The sequence below is a fragment of the Moschus berezovskii genome, chromosome 7 (assembly GCF_049115385.1).
Source record: "Moschus berezovskii isolate FMDL1 chromosome 7, NW_MosBer_1.0, whole genome shotgun sequence".
NCBI classification, from domain to species: Eukaryota; Metazoa; Chordata; class Mammalia; order Artiodactyla; family Moschidae; genus Moschus; species Moschus berezovskii.
In genome coordinates, this window is record NC_142466.1 from 5,180,037 (window position 1) to 5,196,814 (window position 16,778).

At 39.2% G+C, this 16,778-nt stretch overlaps 1 protein-coding gene across 1 annotated transcript; it reads left to right on the plus strand.

Moving 5' to 3' along the window:
- The first annotated feature begins 8,016 nt into the window (after positions 1-8,016).
- On the plus strand, positions 8,017-10,862 carry LOC129557427 (olfactory receptor 5M5-like). The gene is made up of 2 exons (XM_088838342.1): positions 8,017-8,938; positions 10,813-10,862. Exons 1-2 carry the CDS (start codon positions 8,017-8,019, stop codon positions 10,860-10,862), a joined length of 972 nt encoding a protein of 323 aa, XP_088694468.1.
- Positions 10,863-16,778: the final 5,916 nt, after the last annotated feature.

Sequence of the window (16,778 nt, forward strand, 5' to 3'; positions counted from 1 at the left end):
CAAATCCACCCATCCACCAGCGTACTGTGTCACTAGACATTATGTACGATTTTACTTTGCGACAGAAACCATTACTTTTAAAAATTCATTACAGCAAGGTGAGTTAGACACATGATGGATGCAGCTTTAATTCTGCCATATATTATTACAGTTAAAATGTAAATGATGAAAAATATTTTGTGCTTATCAGCATTTATGTGGAAATGTGTTTTACAGTGATATATGATGTTATATTTCTATTATTGTGATAAAAAAAAAGCAAAAAGACGAAGTGTTTATTAAAACATGAAAAAAAAAAAAGAAATAAATGGTTTTGCAGCACTGAAGAGATTATAGAAAGTAAATAAGCTAGATCAGACCTGTTTTATGTAGTAATTTTATAGTTTATTTTAATTATTTCAGTTGTAAAATATTGTTATACTGTTAATTAGTTCTGATTGTTCATATTAAACTATTGTAATGCAAAAAAATAAATAAATAAATAAAATTAAAAAAAAAAAAAAAGAAAGGGAAGACATAAAACAAGCAGTAATCAAACTTTCAATTTGATAGTCTTTGTGTGCCCACATACAGCTTTTAAGGCAAACAGTGATTTGAAATTATGGAGAATAAGACTAATACACCTGATTTTCTCTCTGATCCCAGGTGTTCGAATGAATCTCGAGAGGGCTGATTCTCAATGTCACACTCCTGGCTACCGCTCCTAAGATTTGCTTTAAGAGTGGGTCCCTACCTCCCATATCCTGCTAGAAATGTGGTTTTATTTCTCAGCTTAGAGAGGATCAATGAACTATCTTAATCAGAGGTAGAGAAAACAAGTGCACATCCAAACCAGAAGTAAGCCTCTGGGCTTCTACTTTCTCTCTTTAGTCAAAAGAAACTTTAGTAAAGTTTCAATCTAATGCCTACAATTTACACTTTGTTTTATCAAGTTATGTACAGACCTTACTTTCTATATTCAGTGAAAGTTTGAAATTCAACTAATTTCCTGGGCAGCAAAGTTATTGAAATGTCTATTGATCTTTCTGAACAATATTTTACAGAACTGTCAGTGGTGCAGAAGAACCAAGAAAGGCAAACATTCTGCTCCCCACACACTAGTATAAGGACATGTCCTCAGGCATATGATGGACCTGATCCTAGTACAAGAGGTCTTATCATTAGAGGTGGACAACCTAAGAACCACTTGCATATTGATTGTTTTATTTCTTGTTAAGATTGTGTGGGGGTGCCTTATTTTTACTGAGGATCCATGATTTTAATAGCCTTTTGAAGGTTTTCATGAGATATAAAGCAAAGCAAACAAATAAAACAGAGGATGTGAAAACCATCTTACAGTGAATTCATTCTCAAATTTTACCTTTACTTCTTTTTTTCTGAAACAAAATATTTTCTCATTGACTTGTAATTAAATATACTACAAAATTCCTCTATACAAGTAGATTGCCCTCTGTCTTGCAAGAGTGGCATGCTTTGTGTACATACAACTAGTATGTTAACAGTGTTCTGGTGTCAGAAACCCTTATATTAGATGCAATGCTCTCCTCTGCTGCTGCTGCTGCTAAGTCACTTCAGTCGTGTCCGACTCTGTGTGACCCCATAGACAGAAGCCCACCAGGGTCCCCCGTCCCTGGGATTCTCCAGGCAAGAACACTGGAGTGGGTTGCCATTTCCTTCTCCAATGTGTGAAAGTGAAAAGTGAAAGTGAAGTCGTTCAGTCGTGTCCGACCCTTAGCGACCCCACGGACTGCAGCCTACCAGGCTCCTCCATCCATGGGATTTTCTAGGCAAGAGTACTGGAGTGGCTTGCCATTGCCTTCTCCGAATGCTCTCCTCACATTGTCTTTATTTTATTTTATTTATTTTTTTTTTTTTGCCATTTTCTACTTCAGGGGATACTCCTAAACTAGGGATCAAACCCATGTCTCCTACATGGCAGGTGGATTCTTTACTTCTACACCACTTGGGAAGCTGCATATACACACGTAAGTATATGTAAATATACACATATACACCCCTACTATAACCACTGCTAAAATTAAGATAATTTAGCATGTCTTTAAATGCTTGATAGTTTTTGACAAGGATACAGTATATTTGCTATTGTACTGGATCTTATCTATAGCATACAAAGTCCTACTTCCAGGTTTAACAATTTGTAGATTTCTACTGTCCTTGAGCTAATCCTTTGGTATATACTTTTTCCAACAGATAGAGGCTCTTCTTGGCTATGAACTAGTAAACCCATAAGTAACTTGTTCAGAAGATACTCATCTTCACTCCAGCCTGACCAGGCAGCCAGATCAACTGTGATTTTCTTTCTGTGTACCCAAATTCTCTCAACAGACTTTTTTTTTTCTTTCCATTTATCAGTACCTCTATTCTACTTCAGTTGGTATTTGTCTGGATTTCACATAAGTCATTGAGATTATGAGTCAAGACCACTTTTGGTCCCCCATGCAAAAATCAAGTGAAATGTAATAAATGAATCCTTCTTCAAATGAACTTCTCTAGTTCAGTTTCCTGCCACGTCTTTATACAGTACACCAGGGCGGATTCATGTCAATCTATGGCAAAACCAATACAATATTGTAAAGTAATTAGACTCCAATTAAAAAAAATTTTTTTTAAAGGAAATAAAAAGAAATTCCCAAGTCTTGATCATTTTCCTTCCATTTTTCTCTGTTCTGGTAATCACTACTTATTCTCTCTCTTGAGTTGCTTGTGTGTTAAAGATCATGAAAAATGTCCTAAGCCATCTTGATGCTGTTATACACATAAATATGCTGTTTTCAGAGCATTTCCCCCTAAATGCTCCTTTAGACCACCTGTAACTCGGTGCTAACTCCTATTTTCCAGCAAAGGTTGTGGCATCTTGACTGGAAACTCACAGAAACGAGTCACAGCCTCAATGAAGTAAAACACTGGTGTTTGAGGGAGCAACTCACATATGGTTTTCTGCAGTGCTCTGTGCTAACTGTGTGCACACACACATGCCTACAGTTTCCAAAGTAAGGTCATATATGGTGATAGGGTGTCTTTGCATCATATACATATATTTTTTTTATGTTATGTGTATTCTATTACACTTTTTTATTTAGTGATAGATTTTTTAAATTCTGCAGTGCTTTAAAATTTTCAAGAGTTTCATACACATGATTTTACATATTCTCATAATAACTCTATTTTCCCATAACCCTATACTGCCTGTCCGCATTTCCCTCTCCCCACTGGCAGCCATAGCTTGGTTTCTATATCCATGAGATTACTTCTTCTTTGTTTAATTCACAAGTTTGTTATATTTTTTATATTTCACATGCATGTGATATCATACAACATTTGTGTGTTTTCTCTTTCTGAATTATTTCAGTAGCTTAATGCCCTCCAAGTGAATCCATGTTGTCACAAACAGCAAAACTCTACTCATATACAATAAGTCCTTTACATGTAAGCCTTCAAGCTGTGAATTTTCACAGATATGAATGTGTGTTTACATGTCAAATCACATAAGTTAGTTCTCATGACTGGTGTACGCTATGTGTGTGCATCCTTTACAAGTGGTTGTGCTTTTGTGTATTCTACTGTACAGTATCTTTATTTCAAAGATATCCAGAGGCAAGTGCAAGAGCAGTACTGACTCTGAAGGACACTCCAGAGGTTCTCTATAGATTCCCACTTACCTGCACTGGTCTGGTGAATGGAAATGCATGACATGATGAAATAGATCACTGCAGGTGCCTCCTCGTCAATGGAAATGTCTTTTTCTGCTCTGTGTGGTTGATCCCATGTCCCTCTCAGTCAGACACACTGCTTGGTCATGTCAAGGGGGAGGAGGGATAACAGTTCTCTCACTATTCTGTTGTGCCTGGGTGACTCTAATCTCAAGAAAGGGGTAGAGAGGCATGTCTAAGCTGCATTCTCATATCCAGTTTTACTTGCAATAATGCTGGTATTTAACTGGTAAAGAATCCACCTGCAATGCAGGGGACCCTGGTTCAATTCCTGGGTCAGGAAGTTCCCCTGAAGAAGGGATAGGCTACACACTCCAGTGTTCTTGGGCTTCCTGGTGACACAGACAGTAAAGAATCTGCCTGCAATGCAAAGACCTGGGTACAATCCCTGGGTTGGGAAGATCCCTTGGAGGAGGGCATGGCAACCCACTCCAGCATTCTTGCCTGGAGAATCCCATGGAGAGAGGTGCCGTCAGGCTACAATCCACGACATCACAAAGAGTCAGATCGGTTGAGTGAGTAAGCACAGCACAATGCTAGTAATTTTAATCTCTGACTCCTGTGTGTAGTCTGCAAGTAATCCATGACCCAGAAGGATGGTGATTCAATGGTCCCTTTCCGTTCCGTCGCTCAGTCTTGTCCGACTCTTTGCGACCCCGTGGACTGTAGCCTACCAGGCTTCTCCGTCCATGGGATTCTCCAGGCAAGAATACCGGAGTGGGTTACCGTTTCCTTCTCCATGGGATCTTCCCAACACAGGGATCAAACCCGGGTCTCCCGCATTGGAGGCAGATGCTTTAACCTTTGAGCCACCAGGGAAGCCCCATGGTCCCTTTAGTATCCAGCAATAGTGAAGTCAGAAATATCACTTCAATCACAACATTTATTGAGTAATTATTGTGTAACACTATGGTCTGAGTCAGGGATGTGAGACAAAACAAAATCCTACCCACATGTTTTAACTGAAGAGAATTTAATGTAATGAGGATAATACTGGCAGTGTTAAATAAATCAGCCCAAGAATTTGAAGCACCTGGAGGCTAAGTTCATAAGGCAATTTTCATACAAGTCCTGAAGCAGTCAACACAAGGGCCTCTGTCAGGATTCTAGTGTCACGAGATCCAGGAAGAACGTGCCAGGCCACCTTTTCAACACACACCTCAGCAGGAATTTTCCTTGAAAAGATGCAGCCACCTTAACACTTCATTATGAAACTGGGAGGAAATGAAAATGAAATTTGGATACTTTTCTCTTCCTCTCATCTCTGTTATGCTCCTGGTTTCTCCCACTGGCCTAACTCAGATGGAAACTAGATATTTGAGGAGCTCTATTGATGGAATTTAAGGATTAAGCTCCAGGTAGACCAAAAAAAAAAAAAAAGAAGAAGAAGATAAAAAAGACAAACTGTATAGATGGTCTAGATGACAAAGGAAGCATCATCAACACATTTATATTATCTGTATATCCATGGTGTTCCCTTTGCTAGGTATTTATTATTATAACAATTTAAAACATAAAGAGCAATGTTCAGAATTAGTAAATAAGTAGTTCAAATGCAGCAAAAGTTATCTGACTGTCTGGTGGTTTTCCTATATCATTCAGTCTTCTATCTGCATGAGAACTTAATAACTTCCCCAAGTCAAGTCTCAAAATATCAAGACATTTAGGCATAAGTTAAAAAAAAAGAGTGGTCCCATTAGTATACCATTTCAGATTTGATTCCCTGAAGATACTGGGGAGAGGCAAGAATCATGTCCTCAATGGGCTTAAGATTTTAAAAAGTGTAAATCACTCATGGTGGTTTATAGTCTAGATGATTTTCTGTGAGAAATAATTGAACCCTAGGGTGTTGGTATAATTTTAGTATAAATTCCTCAGCTTCTTCATATCCATGCTATCACTGGGAAATCACTCTTCTTTCACAGGTAGGACTAGGCATTGAACAGTTTGCTGTGCTGTGAGGTTAGTCACACAATGGTGTTTGACTCTTTGCGACCCCATGGACGGATGGTAGCCCACCAGACTTCTCTGTCCATGGGGATTCTACAGGCAGGAATACTGGAGTGGGTTGCCACAGCCTCCTCCAGGGGATCTTCCCAATCCAGGGATCAAACCCAGGTCTTCTGCATTGTAGGTGGATTCTTTACCAGCTGAGCTACCAGGGAAGCCCAAGAATACTACAGTGGGTAGACTATCCCTTCTCCAGGGGATCTTCTGGACCCTGCAATCAGAATGGGGTCTCCTGCATTGCAGGCATATTCTTTACCAGCTGAGCTAAATTCTATTTTTCTCATAGTACAAATATTTATAAATATACCATGGAGTGGTATCACAATGGAAAAAGAAATAGATCAAAGGCCACAAGACAGAGCCTCAGGTTGAGAGTGTCTGTCAAGAATACCAAGCTTTATAGTTCCAGAGCCACTTCTATCCACTTCTCTCTATGTTTACCTTGCCAAGTCAGTTCTTCACATCAGGTGGCCAAAGTATTGGAGTTTCAGCTTCAGCATCAGTCCTTCCAAAGAATGTTCACAACTGATTTCTTTTAGGATGAACTGGTTGGATCTCCTTGCAGTCCAAGGGACTTTCAAGAGTCTTCTCCAACACCACAATTCAAAAGCATTAGTTCTTCGGTGCTCAGCTTTCTTTATAGTCCAATTCTTACATCCATACCTGACTACTGGTAAAACCATAGCTTGGACTAGACAGACTTTTGTCAGCAAAGTAATTTCTCTGCTTTTTAATATGCTGTCTAGGATCATCATAGATTTTCTTCCAAGGAGACGGTCTCCTTTATCATGTACAAAATTTGAGAAACGCACTTTATGATTTCTTACATACTGTCTCAGTTTTATAGATAATATGATTATTATTAACAGTGTGACCTTTATAGAACTCAAATTGAATCCCTATCATACAGTTTATTTTTATTTTCTGAAAGAGTTAAAATGAGGTAAAGTTACAACAAAATTTTTATGGTTTGGGAATGGGTCTGTCAATCACTTTTTTAAAAATTGTCTTTTCCTCAAGGGGAAATTTTTAATACATTATTTTAACCCAATTATTCCCTCTTTTAATATTTAATACCACTGATAAATGTGGATATATAAAAATAATCAAATACTGTTTATGTACTGTATTTTTTACCTGTATTTATGCAAAAACACTGATTTAATTTTGTGTCCCATGAGCCAATTATTGCCCTAAATAATTGGCTGAAATATACAAAGCTAAAGGATAGCCTGGGATACCTTAGTGAAGTAAGACTTGGTAATGTGAAGGCCACCTGAGGTAGGTAAGGCTAGATAAAATTAACATACATCACTGGGTGAGGGACTACCTAGAAAATAACCTTGAGGTAACAGTGGCAGGTAGACACTGGTTCTATAAAGATCTATCTGTTCCATTTCCCTAAATCATTCACCTGTGGTGGAAAAACAATAAATTTCAATTACTGACACTTGAGACACTACATCAAAGTTATTCTGAAAACAAAGAATCATAGTTTTAAAGAGTATAAATCATATATTTAAAGGGATTGTAAGTGACCAGTTCATGATAATGATTTGTAGAAAAGATCTAAGCTTCTTAACTATGAAAAGACTTGCAGAAAAGCATTTAAAACTATGTAAATATGTTCTCGGAGAAGGCAATGGCAAGACACTCCAGTACTCTTGCCTAGAAAATCCCATGGATGGAGGAGTCTGGTAGGCTGCAGTCCGTGTGGTCGCTAAGGGTCAGACACGACTGAGCGACTTCACTTTCACTTTTTACTTTCACACATTGGAGAAGGAAATAGCAACCCACTCCAGTGTTCTTGCCTGGAGAATCCCAGGGACGGGGGAGCCTGGTGGGCTTCTGTCTATGGGGTCACACAGAGTCAGACACGACTGAAGTGACTTAGCAGCAGCAGCAGCAAATATGTTCTATATTAAGTTAAATATTGAAGCATCTAGTGCATGATTACTAGGTTATTTGATGAGGAACATTTTTAAAGACTATTGAATTTCTTATAATAGTGCTTCTGTTTTATGTTTTCTTTTTCTGGCCATGAGGCATGGGATCATAGCTCCCTAAAAGGGGAGCAAATCTTTGTTCCCTGCATTGCAAAATGAAGTTTTAACCACTGGATCACCTGGAAAGTCCTCTGTGTAACTTCTTTATGCCACATGTATTTTGAAAGAAGTAGGCATTGTTGAAATGATGTTAATAATGGAGAATGATAAAAAACAAATGCATTTTTATTTCCTTTACTTTAGACATCATTGGAAGCTGAGCAAACGCAATGTTAAAGGAAAACTACACAGAGGTGACTGAGTTTATCCTCCTGGGACTGACAGATAGAGATGACTTGCAGCCTGTCCTTTTTGTGGTCTTCCTAGTCATCTACCTGATCACAGTCGTCGGTAACGTGGGCATGATTTTGTTAATCAGAACTGACTCAAAGCTTCAGACTCCAATGTACTTCTTCCTCAGCCACCTCTCCTTTGTAGATCTCTGTTATACCACCAATGTCACTCCTCAGATGCTGGTCAATCTCTTATCCAAGAGAAAAACCATTTCCTTCCTTGGCTGCTTTATACAGTTTGACTTTTTCATTTCCTTGGGGCTCACAGATAGCTATATGCTCACAGCAATGGCTTATGATCGCTACATGGCCATCTGCAAACCCTTGTTATATGACAGCAAGATGTCCCGAGGGGTCTGCCTCTCTCTCGCTGCTACATCTTATACTTATGGCTTTGCAAATGGTCTTGCCCAGACTATCCTGATGCTCCGCCTCTCCTTCTGTGGACCCAATGAAATCAACCACTTTTACTGTGCGGACCCACCTCTCCTAGTCCTGACCTGCTCAGATACTTATGTCAAAGAGACTGCCATGTTTGTGGTGGCTGGTTCCAACCTCACGTTTTCTCTCACCATCATCCTCATCTCCTACATTGTCATCTTTACAACCGTTCTGCAAATGAGCTCTTCAAGAGGGAGGCGCAAGGCCTTCTCCACTTGTGGGGCTCATCTGACAGTTGTCACTATGTTTTATGGGACACTGTTCTGGATGTATCTGAGGCCGCCTTCTGAGGCATCTGTAGAACAGACCAAAATTGCAGCTGTTTTTTATGTCTTTCTGAGTCCTATGCTAAACCCTTTGATCTACAGCCTTCGGAACAAAGATGTTAAAAGGGCAATAAGGAGACTGATTCAAGACAAATTTTCTGTCAAATTAGGTACACATTTGTCCAGAGGTATGTAATATATTTGTATTCTCTGACCGATTAGAGAGAATTTTAAATTAATAAGTCACTTTTTGTCATTGATTTTATTTTTTCTTTTTGCAATTCCCTTATGAAATATGGAAGAATCTGTCAGATCATTAGCTTGTGTCATTTTAGTGTATTTAAAATGAATACCACATGGAAATTCAATGACAAGACCAAACAGCATTTTTATTTTTCTAATATTATTAAAGGACAGAAAATTATGTGCACAATATTCTTAAAGGTAGAACGTTATAAAAGACAGAATTACCAATGATGCTAAGACAATGCCAATTTGTTTGATTTGAGGGGTTTAAAAATTTCCAAATTATTTTCCAAAACTTGTCAATCGTATAAGCATGAAAGTTTTTTGTTTAGTTGGTTGGGTTTTTCCTTTGTTCACGATATATATCCAAGAAGATTTTTGGGTATTTTAAATTATTACTCTAAGAATTATATTTAGATATTAGTACTGGTCTAATGAAATCCTCATTGATTAAATGTTTGACAGAAACACCAAATTTCCTTTAGATATTTTTTTATATTTCTTTTGATTTTTTTTTTTTTTACCAATATACCTCTAGCGTTAACTTATATTGGCTTTCACTTTTTTTTTTAGTATGCACTGTTAACAGCTCACAGACAAAAATAGTGAGTAATGTAAAGAGCACTTTTCGAAGCATAACTAATCATCATTAAGTTTTCACACAATGACATTTTGCTTCAAATTTGCACAAATCTCCATGCCATGGACCTGACTGCTCACCTTTGGCGTCTCCTCCTGGGACATACAAATTGGGGAAGCTCACGATGCTGGAAAACTCAGAAGAGATGAGAGTTAAGCACAACTTGGTTCTGTTAGGTCAATCGAGTTGATTTTTTTCTAACTTATTTAGAGTTGATTTGTAATTTTAAGTTTCAGGTATACAACATTTGAAAGTCGCTCAGTCGTGTCCGACTCTTTGTGATCCCATGAACTGTAGCCTGCCAGGCTCCCCTGTCCATGGGGTTTCTCCAGGCAGGAATACACAAGTGGATTGACATGCTCTCTCTAGGGGATCTTCCAAATTCAGGGATCAAACCCAGGTCTGCAATGCAGGGAGATTCTTTAGTGTCTGAGCCACCAGGGAAGCCTGGTGTTCAGCATGGTGATTTACAATTTTTAGAACTGTTAAAGAGGCTTCTCCAGTGGCTCCATGGTAAAGGATCTGCTTGCAGTGCAGGCTACTCAGAAAATACAGGTTTCAGAACTGGGTTGGGAAGATCCACTGGCGGAGGAAATGTTTAAAAAGCAGTAAGAAGAGCGATTCAAGATAAATTATTTGCCAAACAGCATAGACATTTTGGTCGCAGGTATGTAACATATCCATATTCTCTGATCAATCAGTGAGCACTTTAAATTAACAAATCATTTTGGCTATTGACTATTCTTTTCCTTTTATAAATCACCTATGAGACTTAGAAGAATGTTGTCAAATTGTTAGGTTTGACTCAGTATATTAAAATAATACCACACATATATTAAGACACAGGACCAAACAGCATTGTCATTGCTCTATAAAATTAACAAAAGACGGAGTATTCTATCTACATTACCCATAGTCACCAAACATGTGAACTTGTTTGTTGGATTGTTTCTTTTGTATTTTTTATTCAAATTATATAGGAATGAAGATCTTTAGGAATCTCAGGTTATTACTCCAAGATATATCTTCAGATACTAGTACTGGTCCAATAGAATCTTCATTCTTAAGTTTGTTGATATAAATCCTAAATATCCTAGAGAATATTTTTATTATTTCTTTTAAGTGTTTTAAGCCATTTATATCCCTATCATAAAACTAGTTTTGAAGTTTCATTGTTGTTGTTGTTATGAATGATTTTCAGTACACATCCAAAATATAAACCAACATAAAGGCTACCAGTGTCAGGATAACTAGCAATTAATATATCACACAATGCCACATTTTTCATTTATTAAATTTTTATTTTATCTTGGAGCATAGTTGATTAACAATGTTGTGTTAGTTTCCAGTGTACAGCAAAGTAACTTATCGGGGTCCTGCCCCAATATGACCCAGGGTATCCTCGGGATGAACGGCGTCGGCGTCAGAGAGAGAGAGAGAAAGAGAGAGAGAGACAGGGGCTGATAATTCCTTGGTTTACGCTGGAAACCAATAAAACCCCAGCACGGGGCTTGCTCTGTTTACGTAGGCCGCAGGCGCCCTCTCGAATCACTTGAGGCACCCCACCAGGGCACCCCCTCGAGTGGGTCTTAGAAGCCCAGGCAGATAAGTAAACTCAGAGGGCCCAGTGCTCCAAGGATCTCAACCAGAAAAAGGAGAATAGAGAAAAGGATGGAAAAAGAGAAAGAACGACACGGGGAGACCAAGCTTCAGTGAGCAAGGCCCAAAACTTTATTTTCCAGTGCTGCTTTTATACCCTAAGTTATGCGCATAAGAAACAGAGAAAGGGAGGTATAGAGTCACGCCAAAATCAAGTGGGGTCAGCAGTCTTGACCCTTATCAGGATCAGGGCTTATTTTTGTGTGATAAAAGTTTTAGGTGATTTACATCATCTTCTGGCCAGGGGGCCTGCTAACAGTTTTATGGCCCTCTCTCCTGACAATAGGTTAGTTAGCAAGTAAAAGACTTTTCTTTTAAGGTGACTTTCCTAAAGTTAGGTGGTAGACACATAACAAAGTTACATTCCTATAAGGCACCGGTGTAGTGAGCTGCAAGAAAGGAATTTATTAACTTAAGATCTGATGTGGTTAAATCAAAGGATTAATATATTTCCAAGGATACAATAGAGGAAACTGCAGCAAGCATTGATTCAACAATGAAATCTTTTCTAGTACTATTCTAATGATTTTAACTTCTTCAACAGATTCCTGTATTTTAGAATATTAGGCTTTCTGTCCTTGCATGGCTAGGAGGCTATAAACAGTCACACTCATAGTTGTAAGAGCCCGGACAAACTTGTCATGCAAGTTAGAAAGCTATCAGAGGGGCTTGGATTGGAACACTCCTATTAAGCCGAGGAGAACTTTTAAACTACAGCTCTGAATTAATGTTTTCAGAGAAAGGTGGTTGGGGGGAAGCCCCTGTAAGTATTAGAGGACTTGGTAAGAGGCGTAAGATAGTAAAGCAGTCAGACTCCAGTTTTCTTTGGGGTAGATGCTCAGGTAAGTCCAGGGGGTTCCTCGAGCCCTGATTAGCCTTTGCCCATCAGGCCTCTTCCCCAGTTGACCTTTGCCACAGGTAGGATTTCCCTCGCTGGCTCCCGGCAGTAACTTAGTCATACCTATACATGTATCTATATTTTTCAAATTGCTTTCCCATTTAGATTATTATAGAATATTGAACAGCCTTCCCTGTGCTATAACAGCAGGTCCTTTTATTTCATTGTTTTAGAAACTCAGATCCTGCACCTCTGCATGTCATGGACACTAGTGCCCATCGTTGGCATCTCCTCCTGAGGCATATCCAGGGAAAGACTATGACACTGAAACATGCTTAGAAGAGATGGGAACTGAGCAAATCAGGGTCTTATCAAGTCTGTCTAGTGAATTTTCTTTTATCAGATCCTCAGGATCCTTACAGATGTTTGAATTTTCATACATAAAAATGGAGAAAGATGATGTGGATTTGCCTATTTTCTTTTGTAGTTTTTAAAACTATTGAGACTATATTATTAGGTCTTATCAAATACTGAACTAGTTCAGTTCAGTCGCCAGGCCTCCTGTCCATCACCAACTCTCGGGGTCCATCCAAACCCATGTCGATTGAGTCAGTGATGCCATCCAACCATCTCATCCTCTGCCGTCCCCTTCTCCTCCTGCCCTCAATCTTTCACAGCATCAGGGTCTTTTCACATGAGTCAGCTCTTCGCATCAGGTGGCCAAAGTATTGGAGTTTCAGCTTCAATATCAGTCCTTCCAATGATCACCCAGGACTGATCTCCTTTAGGATGGACTGGTTGGATCTCTTTTGCAGTCCAAGGGACTCTCAAGAGTATTCTCCAACACCACAGTTCAAAAGCATCAATTCTTCAGCACTCAACTTTCTTTATAGTCCAACCCTCACATCCATACATGACTACTGGAAAAACCATAGCCTTGACTAGATGGACCTTGCTTGGCAAAGTAATGTCTCTGCTTTTTAATATACTATCAAGGTTGGTCATAACTTTCCTTCCAAGCAGTAAGCGTCATTTAATTTCATGGCTGCAATCACCACCTGCAGTGATTTTGGAGCCCAGAAAAATAAAGTCAGCCACTGTTTCCACTGTTTCCCCATCTATTTGCCATGAAGTGATGGGACAGGATGCCATGATCTTAGTTTTCTGAATGTTGAGCTTTTAGCCAACCTTTTCACTCTCCTCTTTCACTTTCATCAAGAGGCTCTTTAGTTCTTCTTCACTTTCTGCCATAAGGGTAGTGTCATCTGCATATCTGAGGTTATTGATACTTCTCCTGGCAATCTTGATTCCAGCTTGTGCTTCCTCCAGCCCAGCTTTTCTCATGATGTACTATGCATATAAGTTAAATAAGCAGAGTGACAATATACAGCCTTGACAATATACAGTCTTCTTCAGATGATACATTTTGTGAAAGCAAGTTTAGGGTATATTAAGAATTTCAAGCTAATGACAATCTATTAATATTCAATTTCAAAACATCACTGTATTGGGTAAAACACATCTAATGTCATAATTTTCCATGAACATAAATATATATATATATATAATTATATATATATATATCTATATTTATATTTACGTGTCAGAAATAAGAAGTCAAACCATAGGTTTGAAGAGTCTCCCTTGAAGCATAGTTTAGGCTTCTTGGAAAGTAATATTCCACAGTGTTCTTGTGTTTTAGGTTTTGGAAAACTGATTTTGCGTTTCTAATTGAGGTAGTTCACAGAGTGTTATGTGAATGGAAAAGAGGAATATTTGCTTCTGAAAAAATGACAGAAAAGGAACAGTGAGAGTGCCAGTTAGAAAGAAGATACAGAAACACTCCTCAAACTCGGGAACTTATCAGATGGATCAATTTAGGGAAGGCCATATAAATTGTCAAGAATTTGGAAACCAATTACCTGTAACTATATTCAAGGAATTTTTGAAGCATTTTGTATATCCAAAGACACAAACCACAGCCTGTCCTTTGAACACTATTGGTTTAAGGAGACATCATTCACATAGTTAGAGAAGGAGCAGACCTGGGAGAGGTCCTTCAGGCAAACCCATTCAATGCTGTCTGCACTGAGCAGGAGGGATGCCATTCAGAACTGTGCAGGAGCTCTGCTCCTGTGCACAGGGTCACATGGATGGCAGAAACCCAAATGCAGTGTGCAGGCTCATCCTATCAGGGATTCCACTTGTGATTTTGTGCAAGTGACAGCTGTCTTTGCCTCAGTCACCTTACTAATAAAGGTACATAACTGTACTTACCTAAATTACTTTAATAAAAATCAAATGTGTTAATAGTTGTATTCAGAACATGCAAAGTATGTGTGATCAGCTATTATTCTTCTCAGGAAAGGAAGCTCAATATTCTTACCCTTCTCTGATATTTGGCAAAACTCTGGCATGACTTCAGATACTAAGCCCTCAAGGAAGAAGATTTTGTATATGACAGGCAAAGTTTAGAAGCCCTATTTTATTGCACAATGACAATGTAGGTCCTGGTGAACAGAGCAATGTTAGAATGGAGCCTACGGTGGTCTGCAGTTCATCATGACCTCTGGAGTGAATCATGTTTGATTATATTGATAATAGCATGTACCCACTTGGGATAGTTTTACCCCTCTTTTATCTCATAAAACTTATTAATTATTTGAGTCCCAAGATGATGTTGCTTTCTTGACATTATGCTGAGGGCCTACAGAGATCAATGACTGGTTTCAGAAGTTTAAGGAATATGGGCCCCAGAGACAGACACAAATAAAAACATACAGTCTGTATCATTTTGCTGCATACCATCTTCAGAAACAAAAGAAGCAATGTCTATCCCATAGGTTGGTTGGTAGGGTGACAATCTGATTTGGGGGAGTTGGAGAGCAGTGGTATTGATTTATTTTTAAGCATCTGTACTTAGTTCAGTTCAGTTCTCTTCAGTTGCTCAGTCGTGTCTGATTCTTTGCGACCCCATGAACCACAGCACACCAGGCCTCCCTGTCCATCACCAACTCCCGGAGTCCACCCAAACCCATGTCCATTGAGTCAATGATGCCATCCAACCATCTCATCCTCTGTTGTCCCCTTCTTCTCCTGCCCTCAATCTTTTGCAGCACCAGGGTCTTTTCAAATGAGTCAGCTCTTCGCATCAGGTGGCCAAAGTACTGGAGTTTCAGCTAGAGCAGTCCTTCCAATGAATATTCAGGACCAATTTCCTTTAGGATGAACTGGTTGGATCTCCTTGCAGTCCAAGGGACTCTCAAGAGTCTTCTCCAACACCACAGTTCAAAAGCATTCATTCTTCTGCGCTCAGCTTTCTTTCAAGTCCAACTGTCACATCCATACATGACCACTGGAAAAACCATAGCCTTGACTAGACAGACCTTTACTCTGCATAGAAGTTAAATAAGCAGAATGACTATATACAGCCTTAAGGTACTCCTTTTCCTATTTGGAACCAGTCTGTTGTTCCATGTCCAGACATGACAGAATGTGGTCCACTGGAGAAGGGAATAGCAAACCACTTCAGTACTCTTGCCTTGAGAACCCCATGAACAGTATGAAAAGGCAAAAAGATACGACACTGAAAGATGAACTCCCCAGGTTGGTAGGTGCCCAATATGCTACTGGAGATCAGTGGAGAAATAACTTCAGAAAGAATGAAGGGATGGAGCCAAAGGAAAACAATACCAAGTTGTGGATGGGACTGGTGATGGAAGCAAGTTTCAATGCTGTAAAGAGCAATATTGCACAGGAACCTGGAATGTTAGGTCCATGAATCAAGGCAAGTTGGAAGTGGTCAAACAGGAGATGGCAAGAGTGAACATTGACATTCTAGGAATCATCGAACTAAAATGGACTGGAATGGGTAAATTTAATTCAGATAACCATTATATCTACTACTGTGGGCAGGAAGCCCTTAGAAAAAATGGAGTAGCCATCATAGTCAACAAAAGAGTCTGAAATGCAGTACTTGGATGCAGTCTCAAAAACAACAGAATGATCACTTTTCGTTTTCAAGACAAGCCATTCAATATCACAGTAATCCAAGTCTATACCCCGACCAGTAACGCTGAAGAAGCTGAACAGTTCTGTGAAGACCTATAAGACCTTCTAGAACTAACACCCAAAAAAGTTCTCTCTTAGAGGGTGTTTTAAGAAATGCCATGTTACAGACACTCTTTTATGAAAGTATTTAAAGTTTTGGAGGAACAGTCTCAAAGAGAAATGATAGCAATTTAATCTGCAAAACCAAATATCTTACAATAGCTATTAGTGTAAAAGGAAAGTGAGTGTGAACAAATTGGGAAGAATGCTTGATTTCTCCCACCTTCATACTTCCTCCTCTGTCACATTAACTCCCTCCAGGGAACCTGGGAACGACCACACGGAGATTCTCCGGACAGCCACTCAGAGGCAGAGAGTGGCAGTGAGGGGTCCTCAGGACTGTGTTTTTTTTGTTATTGTTGTTTAGTCACTCTGTTGTGTCCGACCCTTTTGAGACCCCATGGACTGCAGCCTTCCAAGCTCCTTTGTCCATGGGAGTCCCCAGGCAAGAATACTGAAGTGGGTTGCCATTTCCTCCTCCAGGGGATTTTCCTGGCCC

Excerpts from the sequence above, each read along its gene's own strand:
- LOC129557427 (XM_088838342.1), top strand. The coding sequence starts at position 8,017 with ATGTTAAAGGAAAACTACACAGAGGTGACTGAGTTTATCCTCCTGGGA. Across the intron at positions 8,939-10,812 it reads AAGGAGACTGATTCAAGACA|ATCCCTATCATAAAACTAGT; the intron begins AATTTTCTGTCA and ends TAAGCCATTTAT.